Source organism: Coturnix japonica, chromosome 1 (assembly GCF_054131305.1).
Source record: "Coturnix japonica strain WE chromosome 1, WE-NBRP24, whole genome shotgun sequence".
In the NCBI taxonomy this organism is placed as follows: domain Eukaryota; kingdom Metazoa; phylum Chordata; class Aves; order Galliformes; family Phasianidae; genus Coturnix; species Coturnix japonica.
The window spans coordinates 12,695,960-12,718,285 of record NC_140663.1 but is presented as its reverse complement, the minus strand read 5'-3'; the positions used below and the strand labels follow the sequence as shown (position 1 = coordinate 12,718,285).

Genomic DNA, 22,326 nt, shown 5'->3' with positions numbered 1-22,326 from the left:
ATAATAGCAATGTTTAAAATAAATCGAGATTTAAAAATAATAAAGAAATTGTGTTTTAGGGCTGCTTTACCTTCCTTGTCATTATAATCCTTACTTCCCCAGATTCCACAATGAAGAAAGAATCAGCCATGTCGCCCTGTAGAATAAAAAAATAAAGTGGGTAAAGGAAATGAGAAATTTCATTTTAATCTCAAGTTACACACATCAGTCCGAAAGTAATGCCTCCTGTTTATTTCCATGGAAACTACAACAAAGATCATAAGAACACTATTTTGATGGAGAAAATTCTCAGCTATGAAACACTATTTTTCACTATTAGCTATGCATTTTTACCAGTGATGAATAAGAACCTGCATGCTATGGTCACAAAGGTCTGCACCAGTAATGGTGATCCACTGTCACACAGCTGCTCTGATGGTGTTGTTGCCAGGAAAATGCTGCCCGTGCAGTCCATCTCTCATTGGCTTGAATAGATTGAAGTCAGAAGGTGCCAAATCCAGACTATACAGTGCGAGGAAATGGCCGCAAGTTGTACCAGAGGAGGTTTAGATCAGACATAAGGAAAAACTGCTCTCAGTGAGTGTTCAGGCACTGGAATGGCTGCCCAGGGAGGTGGTGAAGTCGCTGTCCCTGGCAGTGTTTAAGAGATGTCTGGATGAGGAGGTACGAGAGATGGTTTAGTGGCTTGTGGTAGCAATGGTAATGGGACAACGGTTGGACTAGATGATCTTGTAGGTCCTTTCCAAGCATGTGATTCTATGATTCTATACCTTTGCTTCACATGCTCTTTCACGTCAGATGCCATTTGGTTTGACTGCCCCTCTGTTGCCATCTGTCTCATGGCAGCAAAATGTAGCAGACCACTGGGAGAAGGTTCAACCTCTATTGCCATTCCACCAACATCCATCTCGGATGTTGTAGGCTAACATAATAAAATATGAGGCATTACTTTTGGAGCAGCTCCTGTAACATTAAAATATTGGCAGACAGTGCCTTGAAGCTTACCTCTTTGATATCACTGCTAAAGAAACCACTTTTAAAGTGAAATACTCTTTTAAGGCACCAAACAATTAAAACGTCTATATGGAACTGACTGCAAATACTTTTCATGAGGACATAGCTTTTACAAAAAGCAGGGAAAAAACAAATATGGAAGATGATAGGATCCTGTTTCTCCACCTCTTCATTCTTTCCAAATGATTTCCCTTACAGCTTTCCATATAAAAGCCTCCAAGGGCTGTATCTGATATACAGTCAGTACTTTTGGGCAAGACAATTTCAGTTGCCCATCCCAAAGAGTTTCCTAGATCATGGAACCATAGAATACCCCAGATTGGAAGAGATCTAAAAGAATAAAAGAGTCCAATTCCTGGATCCACACAAAACTACCTAAAAATTTAACACTAAGCCTGAGAGCATATACAGGAAAAACAAGGTAGGTCTTCAACGCTCATTAGTATAAACTAACATTTGATATTATACTTTGAATTGCTAAATATATGAAAAATGTTGACTTGTTTATTCATACCAACAGAAAGGGAACTTTTTCAGAGTAAGTACAAAATTAGCTTTAGACACAGCATCATCTCCACCAGATTCACTGTTTTTGTTTCTTTTGACAAAGGAATATAGTTTAAAATCATGTATCATTTATAAACATTATGGTAATTGTTACCTTTGGAGGAGAAAAACTAAAACAGCATAAACATCTGTACCTGAGCAATGATTTGTTCACCGTCTTTGTATACTTTGGTGCCAATCACATCAACCACTTTCAAACGCTCAGATACCTTTATTTAAAAAAGAAAAACATCTGATTAATGTTGTAATACTATTCTTAGAAAGTCAGCTTATACTTTGTTCCATGAATCTTTAAGTAGGATAGTGTATATTTAGTCTCCTTTATTGATAACCATGAAAATAAGAAATAGCTGCTGAATAGCCTTTCTGAGGTTATATTGTAGTCTTCAGAGGCAGAAGTGTTGACAGAGGTTCCGTTTTGGATGTCTATACATCCATGTCTTCCAAAGTTATCTCAGAAAAGCATGCATCTACAAATACAGCTGTTAAATGAAGATATTCCCTTAGTAATCATTTAATCTTACTATTATCAAGCAAAATTAAGCTCAAGAAAATAAAAGAAACAAACAAACAAAAAAAAGCCAACAATTTTAAATACTGTCTTGACAATGGTTCTTTATACTTAAAATTTACAATATAAAAACCATGACATTTCTCCAAAGTAGATTTTATTGTGGAAAAAAATGTTAATTCCAAATTTTATGTCTGCAGAAGCAGAATTTTATCAAGTACCTCTGATACAACCTTTAAAATAGTGCAATAGAAAGCTTACTTCTAAAGATTTAAGGAATGGCAACGACTCAATAAAATTTTCATACATTCTTCTCTTTTTGGCATTATTTTTTACAATGATTCTTCGGAATGTTACCCTGTCCTGTAAACACAAAGAGAAGAAGGGAGTTTAGCAACAGAAAACATACATGGTAGAGCATTCTTTAGGAGTAGCTGAAGATGTTCGTATTACCCAGTTTTAGTTGCTCAGTTTAGCTATCATGCTAGCTATGCAGTTTCCCAGTTTTAGCATCTGGATAGGGTGCTAGGAGTTATAGTTTAGTGGCTTTCTGTAGGTATGGTAAAGGGAGGAAAGTTGGACTAGATGATCTTATAGGTCCTTTCCAACCTTGTGATTCTATGATTCTGTGATTCTATGATTCCCTCAGAGTCAGTTGAGAAAGCGAAATTCCTCTAGAGGTCAATCATGAGCTCCTAAAATTAAGCTCCTGATCTCAATCTCATCCACGTTGTGAAAAGCTTCTCTGCCCTTTGGCAGAACATAAATACAGAGTTTACTTACAGACTGATTTGCTTAAACAGGCTGACTGCAAGATGAGCACTGCGGGATGTGAACAACAGCTATCCCTACCTTGCGATCAGCCAATAAATTGATATATAAGTCTTAAGAACAGCTAACCCAGCTTTACTGTTTCGGTAAATTCTATTGCTGTTGTCAAAGATCTAAGTAACGCAACACTGATAAATAACCTCATGTTTGAATTCTACTCTGGAATCAACAGCATTCATTTTGCAATTTGGGAAATTAACAATAAAGAACAGTAAAACAACATTTGTGTTGTTTTCTTTTTAACTCGGTGCTTTCTTGAGCCTCAGGTTTATTTCTGCAGTTTCTGGTAATTGAAAGTACTAAATGTTCTCAGAATTTTTAATATTAAATTTTCTAAAATCATAATTTTTAAAATACACTGTTATAGCATATCAGTGCCATTTATATCATGCATTTAAAACAAATGAATAATGCATTAACCTGAGTATTTCACTTACCAAACCCCAGATGGCACCAGGAGAGGTAGCTATAATTGTAGCTGCTCTGGGTGTATTGTACATTAAGGCCAGCTCACCAAAACTTCCTCGGTTATCATAGGTGCCAACACACCTCCCAACACCATCACATTTTACATAAATGTCGTATGTTCCTCTGTTAATAAAGTATAGAAATACAGTGAATAGAATCTAGTCCTGTTCTTAGCTAAGCACTCTCACTCTATTTTTATATTACAAATCCCTAAAATAAAGCATTTGAAATATATATTCCACATGCTTAAACTGTATAAACACCTTGCTGAGACAGCTCCAGAACTTCATTAAATATTCAGTAAATAACAAAAGAAGTTCCTCTTTAAAGTAAAGGATAACGTTGTTAGTTTTGACAGCAATTCAATGTAAAAACAGACTCAAATTACAGTGATCTGCTGATTGCCAATACTATATTAAAAATGAAGTAGTAGTATCCATGTTTATTAATTTCATTTTAATTATACTATGTACAAATATAACATATTGTTATGATATGAAGTAGTACAAGTTAACATTTTGAATACTTTAAAATAGTAATTTGTAAGGTAATAATTAGATGAATTCCACATTCAATTAATGTGTATGAAGAGCAATGTAAGATTATGAAATAAAGAGATCTTGTAATTAACATCACATGGGCTTCTTCTCCCTGTCCATTCATTCCTCAACTATTACCTTTCTGTTGTTGTGAGAAAGCAGTAAAATATGGTATCTTACATAAAACAACACAGCCATCCTCACTGTTGCTAAACCTTTACTTTGTTCAGTGCTGAGTATCTGTACAGTAATGTTGATAAATCACATGAATGATTTCCAAAAACTGTTCTCCAAGTCCTATACACAACTGCATTAGTTCTCATGTGTTCTATTTTCCTTCTCCCATGCAAATATGTAAGAATCAAGTGCAAGCACATTGAGAAATAGATTTTTTTAGACTTCTGCATAATACTTAGTGCTACAAGACACAGCCATTTACCTGTCAATGACATAGAAGTTGTCACCATCGTCTCCTTGATCAATGACATGCTCTCCTCCTTCAACCAGCTTTTCAAACATCGCATCCAGCACCTGAGACATCTGTTCCTGTTTAAAAGAACACAAAGACAAGAGATTATTATCTGCCCTCAAAATCTTACTCTTCAGATTAACTAACTGCTCCACCTCTCAAATACGCAGAAACTGCTTAGGGACATAAAAATGTTTATGCTACAGAGATGCATGGGTAAACCAGAAAGACAGATTCTACTTCCTATTTAGTGTTAGTTTTTTCTCTGCCAGTGTTCTGATCCCATCTTCCCTTCTTGTACTACTACTGACAAAATAGATCTTGACTGCAATAAAAATTGCTTGCAAGCGTTCAAAGACAGAATTTCAACTTTCACCAATTATATAGTTGTGTGCCTCATTGCAAACAAAACGCTTACCTGGTCTTGTCTCCAGAAACATTTTATTGGATCAAAATGAATGCAAATACATTGAAAATATGAATTATATAGCATCTAATTGATGCTGGGACAGAAGTAACCATAATGGTCTGTAGTGCTTTGGTTTAGTAAATGCTAAGCTTACTGGGAAATAGGAAGGTACACAAGGCTATAAAAATACATTATTAAACTGAATGGAATATGAATGTCTGGAGAGAAATATTAGCAGACTAACAAAATATCAACTTTTGAATTATAAAACAATACGGTAATAACTAATTATACTATTTGTTTTGCTGGTTGTAGACATCCTAAAACCCAATCATTTACATTAAAAAACAACAAACACAGCTATTCTGTGAACTGATACAAAACCTAAAAAGATGACTTAGTAATTGAAGTTTTATTTCCAGTTTATTCAGCAATATACTTAAAACTTTGAGAGCAAGCACAATATTCTCATTGACTTTTTCAAGCTTACCAAGTATGGATAACACTGGAAGAAATGAACTACTGAAAACCACAACACAGAAAAGCCGGTGGATTTACATCCTCAGGCATTTTTGAATGGTTCGGTTCATAGCATTCCCAACCACTGCAAAATGGCATTTACATTTCTAAACAAAGCCAGCTAAACCAGTCCTGTAGGAGTCCTTCTGCAGCCTGTGGGCAGAGATATCCATACCACATATCTCAGAATAATTCTCTAGAGATTGCTCTTTCTTTCTGCTGATGATACAGAGCTACTCCAACTCAGTGATACTTACTTTGTAGACAGATAAAGTTAGGTGAATGAATTACATCTTTAATTTACTGAATTTCTTCACTTACGCAAACCTTTAAAAATATCAAGCTGGCGTTATCAGATCCTATTTAAAAACTAAAGCAGCCAAATACAATTTTACTTTACAGAATTAATTTATCATGTGTGGGCACAGAAAAACAACAGATGGACAGCATCCATCCTCAGTACATATCATGGTAAAGTACAGAAGGACATAATGCAGCCTACCTAGGCCAGCAGGAAATCCTTTGACTATGTCTTGTTTTAGTACCTTTTTTTGCTATAGGCAGGTACGTATTTGCAAAAATAAAGATCATGTAACTACCCGTTCAGTGAATAGCTTATAATTCAGTTTAGGAGAAAAGTGTATACATGCGCACACCATTGGGAGTCACTGAAAACTATATACTATTATCTTCTGAAGTATTAAACCTGTATTTTAACTTTCTGAATAAACTGCAACTAACTGAAAGACAAGCAGTCCTCCTTCTAAAGCTTTCAACACAAAATAATGACAGAGCAGACCTCAATAGCCAAACCAGGCATGTGGCTCTTGATGTCACCATGAGATTACAAAACCTACTTGCTTAGCTTGTTTCTATGTGAATCCTCTTGTTTCCCTGCCAAAATGAGGCTCAATTTACCAGTGCTCTCTGGAGTTGCTCCGAAAGGATAAAGATGGGTAATTTCAATATTAAAAAGTCGCTCTGTTATCATATGCAAAACTAACTCCCGTATTTTGTAAAGTAGCACAATCTTAATGCAGTTCAGGTTTGAAAAATATTTATAAATTGAAACCAGGAAGAATTTCTTATATCATATTTTATTTGAAATCTGATTCTCTATATAACATTTATTTACATACTCTGATTGGATTTTATTATTATTATTATTATTTATTTTTATATATTTTTTTAACACCCTTAAAGCATGAAAATATCAAAAGAGGAACCTTTTAGAAAATCATGGGAATCTTTTATCATTGGGAAACAGGAAAGTGAAGGAGCATTAGTTCCCTCACCAGCATCAGCCAACATGATACATCTTCTCCTACAATGTAAATTGGAGATAGTGCTGTTCATTTTTCTCTCTTATTCAGATCTGTACCTATCCTGGTTTAGTATCAGTTTAAATGATGAAGTTCTTCTGCATAAAACCACTCTGGTTACTTGCCTGGTTTAGTGGGCTGAGCAGGAGAGGGAGGTGTGTAAGAGTTAAGCCATACATCTGTGTATATGTGATAATGCACTGCTTGGCTTAAGGAACACTGAATGTCCTCAGATCTATTGTTACTGATTGTAGAACTGAAGAAAGGTGACAAGAATGTAAAATTTTAAGAGTAAAACAGCCTAAAACAGCCTACTGTAATCAGTCAAACTCTGCCTTTTAGCATCCTTCTTAATTTCCTGACAGACAAAATCTGTCTTTCTAGTCAATCAAATGACATTTTCCCCTGTAATTAAAGCATTCAAAATACTAAACATTTAATATGAAGAGCATGTTGTGTGACTAACTAGTGAGAAACAGTGAGCAGGTATTCTTAGGTCTTTCATCCTAAAACATGTTAACTTCCATCTGCACAAAGCAACGCAGCTGTAAAGTCTCTGCTAGTTTGTCCTCTTCACTGTGCTCCAGGGGGCCCTCTGTCCCCAGTGGAAAATAGACAGGAGCTCTTCAGCAACTCTTTAGTAGAAGCCAGATGCTCTCTGACAGTCTTTGTGTGTGTACATACTCCAAACACTACCCTTATGACAAAATGTAGTTGCCCTCCTCTTCCACTTTATTCCATGGTGGCCACATGAAACTCTAGCACAGGAGCAGAACTTTAATGCCAAAAGCAGCTCTGATAGTTATCAAGGTGCCTATGAACAGCAGAGCACCTAAATAGAGGTTTTAGGAATCTCTCAGATTAAGAATTATTCTACTGCATTAAATTTAGATACCAACTACCTTAATAAATCTAGGCCTGCCATGATATCCATGTAAAAAAAAAAAAAAGTGTGTAAGCCTGATGTATTAACATTTCATATCCTAATGAGCATACTAAAACCATTTCAAAGTTGAAGTTCTCCATGAGAACGAGTGTTTGGGTCCATTTGGCTACTTTCAGCTGTCTGTAGGCCTCATCAACTTCCTCCTCCTGATTAGGCAGCCTGTAGTAAACACCCATAACTGTGTCAACCACATTTACCTTCCCGTAAGCTCTTAGCTCATTCACAATTCATCCCTAAGCAGAGCTCAGTACAGTTCAGTTTTATCTCTAACACAAGGAACAATTCCACCAACTTGCCTCACTGGTCTGTCTTTCCTAAAACGTACATACCCATCCATGACAGCATCCCAGTCACATGAGCTGTCCCGCCACGTCTCCATGACTGCAATGAGGTCACAAATGACCACAAACAGATCTCTGATTCTTTATTACCCATGCACACAGCATTGATTCAGGCACTTCTAAGAAGAAGATGCAGGTTTCCCTGGGAACACTAGAGGATCCCTAATTGCTATACACACCCTTGAGGTGGCTGGTCTTGTGGCTTCTGTCATGGGAGGCAGCTGAGGTGCATTTGTTGCTGTTCTGGTTGGCCTGGTTCATTCCCAATGTGGTTGCAATGGCATGAGCACTGCCATTTAGGATCCCACCCCCAGTGTCAATCAATCAATGTTCAGCAATGTACTAAGAAGGCAATGAAGCAGACACTACTAAAACAGTGAGGGGGAAAAAATATACAAAAAAATTCAAACAACTATAGGGAGGAAACCCATGGGAAGAAAATACACTGCAAATCAATAAGTCAGGATCTTGAAGATAAAGTGTAAATTGCAGAATTCATGTCTGCAGCACTCAGTGTTTTTCAGAGCAAAACCCATGTACATATACTGCCCTGAAACTCTGATCTTAATGTTCGCAGTACTATCAATCCAAGTCAAAATATTTAGCTCCCTTGTGTGATATCCACTTGTAAACTCATCAAAAAGCCCTTATTTCTGCACTATCAAATAACCTAATTAATATTTAGATGCATGATCAGTATTTTTGAGTATTAATCAGTATTTTGCTCAAAAATTCTTCTGCACAGTTATATGTTGTTAATGTTCTTCTGCCTTTGACATACCACACATAAGCCCATGAAGTCAGGCTCAGTAACATATACTCTGCTTTGGAACTTGCCCCTCTAAGGAAGCTGCTTTACTCCTATAGCAGTTTGCTAAAAAAGAGCAGAAATAATATTGGACTGTGAGCACTTTGTAAGTTTTTAAGATGAAGGCACCTTCCATTGGGCAGTTCTGTTGTGAAACTTCATTGACTGAATACACGCCAGGTGGAGAGTATCCCTGTTTACCAGATATGATGTGAATATTAACTTTGTCTTAAAGAAAAAAGGAGAATTAAGGGCAATTCTGTGTTCGGGAATCCATTAGTTTTTGAAGAGTTTTGTGCAATCTAGGAAAGCAGAATATTAAGATGTTCATGCATTCTGGGCTCTCTCATTCATATGTATTTGCATTAATTGTTCTACCATCTGTAGTCCCAATTCTTCAAAGCAAAAAAAAATCAAGAATGTAAAAGCATTATCAGAGCCTTCTGTTGGTAGCACACTTCAATTAAGGCTTTGGCCTTGAGCAGTAGTGTCCACTCCTCATAAAACATGGTTGCCTTATGCTTTCTTTCATCTTCCCTTGAATTAATCAATTATATTTGATTAATCAGTATTTGTACTCTCTTATAATAATTCCCCAGGTGAATGAGTGGCAATATGCCCAGATGCTTCTCCTGTATGTTTGTAGAGAATATGTATAATTTATTCCCTTTTAGAAAAAGTTCAAATCTGATTTGAAATCTTCTCTACAGGCATTAGAAGGGCAGTGAGCTCCAAAAGAAAATTCCCCTGAAACAGAGCAGATCTAAAACTGGTTATGGATTTTTTCTAAAGAAAGGACTTGAACTTTAAGTGCAAGGGTGCAACATGACTTTGATGGCACCAGTCCCTTCGGCCTCCTAGTTACTTTGGTAATAAGTTGTTTCATCACCTGTTGTTTCCGTGTTTTGCTTTTGTTTTTTAACTGCTAGTCTATGGGCCATATCTAGCCCATAGCAGACAAACCACATGACTTGCTATTAATCTGCCTCAGCAAAATTTCCTCTTCAAAGACAAAATGAAAAGAATAACTGCCAGAAGTCTGTCATTGATATGAGCTGCTCTTGCTGCTGCTGCTGTTCCTCTCAGTGATAGAACAGCCGTTGGGTTGCATGCACAGAAACAAAATTCAGTAACAGCAACTTGGGATTCATCCTCAGTAATGGCTCAAGGCATCTGGTCATCTTGTTTTGTTCTTGCTGGCTTAGACAAAATGAAAAGGGAAAGAGGGCATGAATCAAGGAGGATAAAAAGAGGACCCTGATAGAAAGAGGCATGCAGCTTCTGATTCTATTGCCAGTAGCCTCCAGTATCTATAGAATGAAGGTGAAGGTGTGAGAATATGCCTTGGGTACACACTTCATTCATCAACAAGTTCTGCATTCATCTGCATAGTTCTGGAATTTCTCTTGCTTCTTTCCTGATTGAGCCCTCTAACAAGAAGCTGAAGAGCTCTGCAAAATTCTTTTCCTCATCTTGTTGCACATGTATTTCAAACCATATTCCCCTTCCAGTAACTGTTCCAGAACTGTTACACACAAGCTAAAACTGACAGTGAGTGACCCCAAACAGATGGGACAGATGGGAGGTGAGCAGACTCCCAGAAAGGTGAAGGAAATGTTGGTATTTTAACATTTTCAAATGTTTAAAAAGTGTTTGTTATTTAAGGGAATTAACTCAAGAGTGCATCGCTGAACTGATATTAATGGACCAGTCACATCCTTAGCAATCCTCAAAGTTAAACAAAGATCTGAGATCATTCAAACAACATCACAGGGAATTTTACAAGAGCTGGATTTTAAAGCAGAGAACGCTACTTAGTGAATAGTACTGGAGCCTAATGTACCTTTATACTAGGCTGCTTTTTCAATTAGAGCCCTTATGTGAAATATTGATATTTATAAATACATTTGCATAGGTTTACCTATGTAATATTTAAAAACTGCTACTGGATAAGCATTGGCTCGAACAGTGGTATGTGCTAGAAAAGTCCTAAACTGTCTCAAAGCCTGAAGGTTATCTTTTTCTCCTCTCCATCATTTTGTCTCGCATTCAAATGGCTGATTTTTACTTTTACATGAAGCCTCATCTTTTCAAATGGGCTCTTTAATTAAAATGCTCAGCAGTACTGTAAGTCACCTCCTAACTACTGAAGCTTCTCCTTTTGCCTTTATGATATCCTTATCTTATCCTTTCATTCACATTAAAATACAGTGTGTTATGGTAGGATAAAGTTAGCATAGTGTGAACCGCATTTAGCATCATCACTGAATGCCATTCTGATCGTGCCTTAGGACATGCTGCTACACTGCATTTCAGAGTGGTGTTCTATCTAAGAATGTGTTTGACACCTTGCTAAAAGGCCATCAGGGAAAAGCCATTAAGCACTTTACATTCTCTTTCCCATTCTACTCACTGACCTCTGCATCAACATTTTTCATACACAGAACTATAGCAGGAAGAAGCTGAGGTTCAATGCAAGAAATAAACAGTGGGAGTGGGAGACACACCATCTATATACAGCCTGATTTTTGTTCCAGAGACTTTAGCTTTAGCAGCTGAAGAGATTACTTCTCTCCAAGATGAATGAGGATTTTTTTTTCTGCTACTATGCCAGAGAGTGAATTTCATCAGCTGGCATCACATGTATTCAGGCTGTCTGGGGGGAGAGGCAGAAGTGAGGGAGAAATCTGGGGTAAGAAAATTTAAACCACTGCAACTTTCAGAAGCAAAAAGCAAATACATCACAGCAAGGCAGTCCTTAGAATACTTCCACCAACAGGGGTGGTGATCCCTCACAACTCTTAGCAAAATCATATAAAGTGCCCAAGCTGGAGTAGTTCAGTGCTGTTAGTACACAGTATTAGAATAGGACACAACACTAACAGAGAATGTATAAATCAAGCAATTCCACATCCAGTGCAGATGCCATCAAACCACTGTGAGTCTCTGAAGTCACACAAAAAAGTAATTACGTAGTGTAAGGGCCAAATGTTTGTGTGACTTTAGCACAAACTACTATAGTGGAACAGAGTTCCATTAAACATACAGCACAAGGGAGTTAGTTCCCCAGCATCCCAAGAACGCACACATATGATTCCCTATGTTGAGACTTCATACCCTCCTCCAGCTCTGCCTCCAAGGTTTTACAAATCCCTGGAGGGTTCAGTGGCTCGCTGCTCCCCAGGGCCTCTGTGGGAAGGGGTGTCCTGTGTCAGAGCACCGCTTTTGTGCTGACAAAAGCAGCAGCTGGAAACTCACAGCATGTACCAAACTGTGTTCTCTGTAATAGCACTTGACTTCCCATCAGAGCTGCAGGCTGGTCTTTCCATTAGTCCTCTCTTTTAAATTAAACTTAAAACTTTTTGTTCTCCTGCTTAAAACTCTACATAATTACTCCTCCCCCCTCCTGATAGCACTGAATCAGCTCTCCCAAGAAAGCATTTGCTCTGCTGTGAGTCACCCCAACCTTGGCATGCACCTTTTGATTGATACACACACCTTTGCCTTAAACAACCCTGCTCACTTTGGTAGGTTTATCACCTCCATCTAATCCAGAACACACATTCACTGCATTCAAGTTTTCTAAAAAGCCCATAATTGGTTTTATGGACAACAGAAGGAAATTATCTGCACAGAAGAATATCTGTAGTGTTTTACATTATCTATATTAAGTAAAATAATGATGTAAATGCATTGCTATTGCCCTTCCCTCTCCTACTGCTTCTCAAGTTGCTTGTTCAGTTACAGCTACAGCTGAAATGTAGGCTGTGGGGGTAAGTTTAGGTTTTCATGAGGCACTCAACGCACTTTTGGAAAGAAAGAAGTAAATAGTAGAAACAGTTCAAAGGTTCCAAATAACAGATGACCCCACACAAATGAATGTAAAAAAAATTAAAATAAGAAAATAAAATACAGTGCAATCACATCAACACATTTGTATTAATCTAGTCCAAGAAATGTATCTTGTAAGTGATGACAGTTATAAAATGGCACTTCTGGAGTTTATGGAATGGTCAGAAAAGCATAAATAAAAGCTTAAAATGTCCAATTTGCAAGCTTCTATTCAAAATTTCAAGAGAATTAATTCTCATCAACACTTCTAAATCATGTTCATTGTAAAGATGCTCTTACCGGATCTAGGTTCTTAAAAAGAAGGATGTCCTTGCAAGCCTCCTGCAGCCTGTTTCTTTGATCATCTGTTTTAGGGTGAATAATCTGAGAGATATAACAGAAAAACCTTTAAAGTGATTATCATAATGCAGCAAATGGTTGAAGGGCTGAGTTAATTCACCTAAGTATTTTACACAGTATTTTTTTCATGCTTCATAACATTTTCCTTTCAAAACCTTCAGGATTTGAATAAATACTCAGCAATAACACCGTATCACCACAGCATGAGCAAGTGATGCCTGCCTGTATTTAAGATGACAAGATCTTCAACATTTGTAGAACCCAGTTTGTTTTCACAAGCCATTCTGGATACCTTTATTTTAGCAGCTTCTGTTTAAACATTACCCTGCTGCTCCCTAAGCATACATATTCTGTGAATAAACACCACTGATACATTTATCTACTTGCCATGACTGTTTCCTTAGGATATTTTCCCAAATAATCTCGATAAATGTATATAATATAGATATATTTATATATATAATCGCTATAAAGTATTTTGTATAAAATAAGTTTACACAAGTAGTTTAATGAGTAAACAACAGACTTCACATCATTTGAGCAAGCCAGAAATTTACCAAATTACCAATGTCTGGCGAATACAACTATCAGTCAAGTTATTGGTTTAACTTATATTTTTATGATAACCTTTTTCAGTGCTTTACTTAGACAGAAATTAGCTTCAATGCAAAAATATAAGCCAGTCTTTAAAAGTCACACATGCTATTTCAATTAGAAACTGCGTAAATGCTTTTAAAGGCAACCTAAGTAAAATAAATAAATCTATTTCATTAGTTATTGCATTCTACATATGAAAATCTTAATGATTTTACAATTCATTTTTTTCATGCCTTACCTAAATACTAGAATACTGATTAAAATACTGCAAGATTATAAGGAGTCTAAGTAAGTACTTTTAAGAGCAGAAATTATCTGAGCAAATGTAACTGCACACAAATGCTTCCATTACAGACTGTGGATCACGGCTACAGCTATCTAGACTGATATTTAACTGTGTCCTACACGGGTGACTATTACAGTGTTCCTCTAACATGAAAACCTCACATATTAAAGAACATTACAGTAAGGATGGTTCTGGAAAGGAATGGTAATGCTAGTTACATAACCTATATAATCAGTCCTAAATTTTCTTCCTGAATGCAATGCCTCAGGACTGAAAAAAAAAGGCAATAAAGGATTAAATACCCTGGTTTCTGCATCGTCCTCTTCTTCATCAGGATTATAAGCTTCTGCACACACTGAAATATAAACAAAAGTATAGTCTTAATTGAAAGTAAAATACCATTTCACAAGAATTACATTCACAAACACACCACATGCCATACACAGCAATGTGACACACTCCACAGAGAACCACAGAAGATACTGCTGATAAGAGTCCGCAGCAGGTCATCACCAAACTGCTGGTGGAAAAGGGTACATTTACATCAATTTTGGTCGTGTTTTTTGCCCATCTGACCAAAGAAATGCCCCATACCTAATGGTGCCACGCTCAGCAATAAAAGCAAGGGTGAAGAAGGAGGAATGGGGATGTCTGGAGTGATGGTTTATGTCTTCCCTAATAGCCATCACACGTGATGAGCTCTGCTCTTCTGGAAGTGGCTGAACGTCTGCTTGCTGATGGGAAGCAGTGAATTAATTTCTTATTCTGAGTTACTACTGTGTGCAGCTTTTGCTTTACCTACAGTTTGGTAGATTCTCACCATTTTGCCTACCTGATTCTCTCCCCATCCCACATGAGGAGAGGAGTCAGCAGCTGCATGGTGCTGAGCTGCATGGTGCTGAGCTGCTGCTCAGCACAACAGATGAAATACTGTGCTGACATTTTGCAGGCTATATGTATTTGCATCCACCCACACCTTTTTCATAGCAACTTGATTACGTCTACTCATGTAATTTTCATGACTTGCATATGATTTCCGAAAATCACAGCTTCACCAGCTGTCCTGTATATGGCTATTCTGCATAGGAGTAGTACCATGCATCCATTAAGTACCACCTTCTTCCCCAAACCATTTCTGCCATGTGCTAAGATCACTGTAAATTCTAACCTCCAGCATTATTCCAATCCATTGTAAACTTCTTGACAACAGTAAATCTAGTAAATATACTCATATATAACCTAGATTATCACTGAAGAAAAACAGAACAGTATATAAAATAAACGCCGATGGAATAAACATATGGCCACAAAGCAGCTGCTTGGTAGTACCAAGTTTTGTACCCATCCCATGCTATTTATAATAACACACAGCACATTAATCCCCACTTTGTTTACAGGGGGGTCTTGCAAGACACTACTTATGTTTCTTAAACGGAAAATGTAGAAATCTGCTCCTTTTCTCTTATCCAAAAGTTGTGTTCTCTTGTTACAGGACATCAGACAGTTCCAACAAATCAGTGCCCTGTGTTGTTTATCTTCTTTTCTCCAGGTACTTCCAAAATGTTTACTTGTCCATAATTTCTCTAAGAACAAGAACGACCCGTGGACCTCTGACAGCTCTCTTCCTTCAGGCAGGGAAGCCACTCCTCCCTTTTAATGACCAAGTTTTCTTTTTTTCTATTTTCCACTATCTTACATTTATCTTTTTTCAGCTTCCCCATGTTAATTCCTAACAGGGATGAGACCAACTTTCCCAGTTTCTCCCATTTCCAAGTAGAGCACTGCCCAGGCACAGCTAGTCTGCAGACACCGAACCTATTAAATACTCTCTAATTCATCCTTTTTCTTTTCTAGGCTGAGTTTTCCATACACTCTTAATGGCTCTAGTGAAGATTGACGTAATGTGTTAAGTAGAACAACCCTTTCCTGGAATATCCTCTTAGTGGTAAAGTACTTCTAGAAAAATTTCTGTTATTCCTCATGTTTGTTCTTGTAACTGGATCACTTTTTTTTTTTTCCTTCTTGATTTCTTTGATCTTTGTATCTTTTGTTATTCTTTTCTACTCATTCTTAACAACTCAAATTAGTTTTAATTTTCTACACAGTTCCTTCTTGTGCCTGATATGAATAATGAAGTTATAATTTAGACACATTCATTTTACTTTTATTTCATCCTCCTTCTGTGCTGTCACAATTTGCATTTGTTCCCTTTATGTAGTTTCTTTGGGGAACAACCAATTCCCTTTGTCTTTTCTCAAGGTTCCTTTTCTGCAAGGTGATGCCTGCTGCCACCTTTAACCCCTTGACCCAGCTGCTCCAATCCTTTCTGTCCACCCGTTTCTCTTCCTAAAATGGGAGCTCTGCCATCCTACAGCAGTTCTCAATCACACCGGCTTTTCTCTGTTCTAGAACAGTTTCTCCCCTCCAGTTGGTATCAAATGGAACAGTTTCCCTTGAATGGCTTTTCTGTGACTCAAAGTTTTGTCCAATGTGCACTGCACTTCCTCTCCCGTTTGCCCCTGACGCCTGTTCAGTTAGTTCAGTTGCACTGCTCCTCACAGATTAAGATTTCAGATCCTCCTGACAAGTCCCCATATTTCCTATATTATTCTACAAACAAATTCTAAAGTAGGCACCAGATAGACCCACTGAAGTGCCCATTCGCCCATCCGGCTAAGATGATTTCACTGTACTACTGCACATATTATGCAGAGTCCCAAAGGAAGCCTTGACCCTCTCCACCTCACAGTATTAGGCACTTGGCAAATCCTAAAGCATCAACTTTCTAAAACTTGGCAGCCTCAAAAGCAGATTTGATACAAATCCCCCTGGAACTGACCAAAAGTTTTCCACCAGCTTTACTAGGAACTGAATTTGGCTCCAAGGAACTGCAAATGCCCACAAAAGGAAGTTTGAGACATCCTGAACTAGTATAATACTTTACCTCTGTCTATACAAAATGTTCCTACCAACATTTTTATGGCAATACAGTATTTACGCATTGTCTTAAATAAACCTTGGGGATTTTTATATTAATAGCAACAATAATAACACGCAAAGTAAGCATCATAACCCATCACAATGTAAATCACTACTTTGTTTCAAGTGGTATCAGTCCCTGTGCTGTAAGGCAAGCACGTGTACGTGGGACTCAACAGATGCGTGTTGCAGTGTGCTATGGAGTGAATAAGCAGTCTCAATGTGAGGAACAGTGATAACCAGTCCTTACTGCTAACGAAAGCCACTTGTGTTGCTACTTACAGACCACATAAATGTTGTGTGTCTGCAGCTTTAAATGCAGAATTTCCTCTTCTCCATTCTTATTTCAGTAGCCTGTCTTATAAGCTTTGTAGCCCAGCAACGTATTAATTCTGAATGTCATCACTAGATGTCTCACGGAAAAACTTGATACATTTTATCTCTGTTCCTGAAATATAGTTTCTGACATTAGGATCCACTGAATTTCATGACACAATCAGTGGGGTTTGGGCCATTAGAATCACAATGATATAAAACATCCAAAACTAAATAAGATGCTTATACTGTAGACATCCACATTTGAAGAAGTCATCTGGGTTCCAATTACAGCCAATGGAGAGAAGCTTTTTTTCTTTTTCAAAGCTATTAATCTGACCTGTGTTACATGCCCAGATTAAGACATGAGTAATTACAACTCTGACTAATAGGCTGAGGTAGACTCTATCCATCTTAAGCTGAGTCCTGTTATTTACAGCAAGCTGCTAGACTGGTTTCTGCACTTTTCCATTTAGTTCATATTCTTTAGAAAACAAATTCATCATCTGTTGGCGACAATGGCTCATGCAATAGTAAACCTTTATTCAGAGAACTGTAGAATCACAGAATGGTTTGGGTTGGAAAGGACCTCAAAGCCCACCCAGCCCCAACTCCTGCTGTGGGCTGGCTGCCCCCCACCAGCTCAGGCTGCCCAGGGCCCCATCCAACCCAGCCCTGAGCGCCTCCAGGGATGGGGCACCCACAGCTCTATGGGCAGCTGTGCCAGGGCCTCACTGCCCTCTGAGTAAATAATTTCTTCTTAATATCTAGCCTAATCTTCTCTCTTCTAGTTTAAAACCATTCCCCCTTGTCCTATCACTATCAGACCAAGGCACTCATAAAAAAGTCACTCTCCATCTTGTTTACAAGCTCCCTTTAAGTACTTGAAGGCTACAATGAGGTCTCCCCAGAGCCTTCTCTTCTTTTTGTGTATTCCATGGAGACAGCCTCTGGCCTCCAGCTCTTCTGCCTAAGGCCTGACTGGCATCACAGACATAATTATTCTGTACCACTCCACTGCTGGTGCTTGGTGTTTCATTTTTCTACCTCCCCAGCTCATTCCACTCTCCCAAGAGTACACAGTGCACGCTGGCTTTATCGTGATCAAATGCCCCACCATGTTTTGCTTCATGTCACTGTTGAATTTAGTATTGAACGCTGTTGCTCAAAAAGCAGTTCTAATACAGTGTTTAGGGCCCCATTTCATCTTGTGCATAAGTACAGCTTTAAAAATAGTGATACAAACACTGTAAATGTTTCTCCATTGGCTGCTAAGCTCAACAAAGTGAAACTATTTTTATTCAGATTTTTTTTTTTTTCCAGTGGAAGATTACATTTCACATATAAATCATCAAGATGGACACAAACACAAACAAGGCCAAATACATCAGCACAAAGTACATACATCTGAATTATCACACAGCAGTGCATTATCAAAATACACATGCACTGAACATTGCACACAAATCGAGATGGATTGCTTTGCCAGGGAGAAGAGGCAATCTTTCATAATTCCTAAATCAAGCAGCACCAAACATAAAGTCAGTTCAGATATGAGCGAATTCTAAAATGAGAATTAACATATAGTTAGAAATTGTAAGGTCACAAAACAAAAGTGTTACATTTGCTCTATTTATTCCCTCGGTATTTCAGCAATTAAGAAGCTATCAAGAATGAAATGAGTGAAAGTTCATATGTATTATAGTCAAAACATGGCATAAAAAACAATCAGTGGACTCTTTCCAAAGCATAAGAATCCTTAGTAATAAAGCATGTTTCAATAAACAAACAAACAAATAAATAAGGCTATGAAAATATTTCTTATTCCCATTCAGGCCAAATCAAGACCACAGTTTTGTCAGCATGACCACCAGGCTGCAGTGTGAAAACAGACCATCTCTTGCCTTCTTTCTCATCATTGCCCTACATCCCTACAAACATCCCCAACTATAATAGCAATGTCCCATCCCCTCATCCAGCAGGAATGCCACCTTACAGGTTTAGCCATGTGGAAGTTGTTAGGGTGACTTATCTGCAGGATGAGGTTTTTTTCCCTAGTTCATCACAATGTTCTTTTCCTCATTTACCAAACACAGAGCAGAAACACAGTGCAGTTTCCTTGTATGGCAGATGCTACTTCTGTACTGGTCTGCAAATACTGCTGGAACTCTATCAAAGTTTCTGACACCATTTCCCACAGTAATCCACTTTTACATCTCACCAGTTCCCACCACTGCAGGAGAACTAGCAAGAGTACTCTACATTCCAAAAAGACAACATTTCACCTGTAGTTTTTGTTTTAAACAGCAGAAATCCTGACAACTGGTAGCAATAAGAAACAACTGGTCATGGTCTCTGACAGTTGTGACTACCAAGTCCCAAATTACTTCTAGAGCTGGTTTTATCTGGACCACAAGACTGAAGATCGTAAGTAAATGCAAGGACTAAAGAACAACCCAGTGACAGGAGATCAGCTTTACTCTGCAGTGCATAAAGACATGCAGTAAGTCTTACCTGGTTCCACGTAGCACACAGTAAGGTAATAATCAGCTGGCTCAGACCAACCATTTGTGCAGAACTATTTCAAAGAGCTACACTTTCCTCAAATGTAAACTAACTTGGAATGGTCACTGAGGCTGTTGTTGCCCATCTTGCTACATCCAATAGTAAGTAACTGAAACTTCAGCTAGGCACAGTTAGGCGAATTAATATGCACAATGCCTGATACACTGTCATTCTGTGTTAATAGAATGTTATACAGAGAGTACTTATATTACACATGCTATCCAAGCTGGAATATAAGTATACGTGCTCAGGAAAAAAAAAATAAATAAAAGCTATAGTAATGATAGAGACATGAGTATTTTCTGAGATTTCTTCAAATGTAAGACCAAAAAATTGAATAAATTCCTCCCAAGTCTTTTATGAGACAACTACTTTCAGTGGGTCCATTACTTAACACAAGTGGTTAAGTGCTCAGGACAGCCGCCTTAAAATGTAAAGCTGCATAAAATCCAGTCAGCTTGTCTCCTCTTCATTATTAGAAAGGTGACCGTCGGTTTATTAGGTGGGGACTCTGTTGGAGTACTGGGAGCACTGCCAAGAAAGTCTGTTTGAAAGTAGACTGCTCATGAAATACTGTTATCTGCTCTTCCTTTCAGCATATGACAGAGGTCCTCCAAAGACTTTATGACAGTCATAAATACAGACCAAATACTGGGTTTGTGCTAATGGCCAAACCTTTTGCCAGAGCTGGAAGGCTGTGCTCAGCCTGCACTACATGGTTGCAAGGAATCAAACACTTCAGAAGAACTGCTCATGCAATCAACCCTTCAGTGCCATTTTCTGTTGTCCATCTGCTACTACTGCTATTTTAGGTGAATCACACCTCAAGATACTTCCTCTAGCACTGCTAAATTACATGAAGTGCCTAATAATATACAGCTCCTTGAATGAGATCCATGTCAACTATGACTCAGATCCTCTCAGGGACTCTCCATTCAGAAGTCCATACGAAGTCTATTCATGTTACACCGTCCTTACATCAAAGCAAGGACTTTAGCAAGATTGCACTGAACACTGTTAAGGCCCACTTGAAAAAAAACGACAGTCTCCAAGGAGGCATTTCTAGATAACTTTATCCCACATGAGCTATTCATGTGTAAGTGCATCTACCCAGCAAGTTCCTTAATAATATAGAATATAACAGGGAAAGCTGGTATGTGTTGGACTGCACTATCTTCCTATACTCCACAGGGCAAAGCACTCTGCATCAAAGGCAGCAAGTGCTGCTCATTACTGGGGCACGGAGGTACATTCTTCCCCTAAACCATACTGTTGTGAATTGCTAAACAGGCTCCTCCACTGAAACAGTGTGCTTGAACTTCACAAGTGGATGAAAATACTTCCCTATTTGTAAGCAGCAACCCAGAGTAAGGCTTTAGTAGATCCTCCATGAGGAATTGCATTGCCCCTAGTCCTTGTTACAGACCTATTTCAGTTGTTTCTATAATTGTGTAATTTGGCAAGACGGAGCTAAAGAAAACAGCCTTTTGGCTTACAATGAGGAGACAGCTTTGCATGGCTTCTCAGGAAATGCTTGATTTCATCTGTCTGCTTTGTGAAAATCAGCACAAACACACATCACAGCGTCCAGAACACTGGAAGTAGCTATTGAACAATAAAAAGCTTACAAAACTAAGATGCACTTCCACTAGAAAAGTTAGTCAGAATATACTATAGACTATAGTACTTCCTCTGTGAGCTTTCTCAGCTACAGCTGGAGTAGCATGCCATATTACAACATACCATACTCTGATGTTGACTTGTATAACCTTCTGTTCCCATTCTCATATGAGTCCAAGCAGTTCACAGTGCTACAGTGTGTTATTTGGGACATAACTGAACTATGTATAAATATTTGACATGTTCTGAGCAGACACAGAACTCTCTGCATACTTCTCAACTTTATATTCACTAATGCCAAAGGAAAAAAAATAAAAAATGATTGAATTCATCATAGCCATCGATAGATTTTTCTCTTATTTAAGAGTCAGAAATACACACAGTGTGGACCATATCTTCCCCATAGAAAATTCATCCATTACATAAAAACTGTTGCAAAAATCTTAAAGACTGTGGCTGCAGCTGTTCATCTCTGAAACCTACATTCTGAAAGCACACATGTTCACATTTTTTAAATAGCAACACAGTAGTACAGTGTGAGGAACTATATACAACACTGCAAACCACAACAGCAGCTTATTTTTACCCAAAATAAGTTCTCTGTCCAGTCTAACAGAGTTTATTACCTATTCTGTACAATAGGTTGGGTTTCATGTACTAGAGCCCAAAGTGACAGGGTTGTTGTCATTGATTTTTAGTGAAGTACAGAAACTTCAGCAAATAACTACTTAGATGAATTCCAGTGCATTTAAATGCATGTTAAAGTGAGTAAATACTGTACTGACCACTTCCTGAAAACCACTCTTGCCACATTTTTCAAACTTGATGGCAAAATGCTATACAGACACCTTAAAAAAGATACTGAAACAGGCACTAAACTGAGTTTATTACTCATTAATCTTCACTCGTGTCTTCCCTTCAATGCAGTAAAATATCTGAAAAGGAGGTGTTAGTTTTGGTAAACCAGTAGGTATCTTTGAGACTTAGTTATTAAAAGTAATTATTTTTAATGATGAGTTAAGTATGAAA

At 37.9% G+C, this 22,326-nt stretch overlaps 1 protein-coding gene across 1 annotated transcript in view; it reads right to left on the bottom strand.

Annotated features, from left to right (window-relative positions):
- PRKAR2B (protein kinase cAMP-dependent type II regulatory subunit beta) overlaps positions 1-22,326 on the bottom strand; it is a 68,680-nt gene that overhangs the window by 3,860 nt on the left and 42,494 nt on the right. Inside the window, exons 3-9 of the mRNA XM_015850725.3 lie at positions 14,121-14,173; positions 12,876-12,959; positions 4,370-4,476; positions 3,361-3,514; positions 2,354-2,455; positions 1,716-1,790; positions 71-136 (exon numbers count right to left, since the gene is read on the bottom strand). Of these exons, the coding sequence (XP_015706211.2) occupies positions 71-136; positions 1,716-1,790; positions 2,354-2,455; positions 3,361-3,514; positions 4,370-4,476; positions 12,876-12,959; positions 14,121-14,173 (641 nt within the window). The remainder of the gene's footprint in view (positions 1-70; positions 137-1,715; positions 1,791-2,353; positions 2,456-3,360; positions 3,515-4,369; positions 4,477-12,875; positions 12,960-14,120; positions 14,174-22,326) is intronic.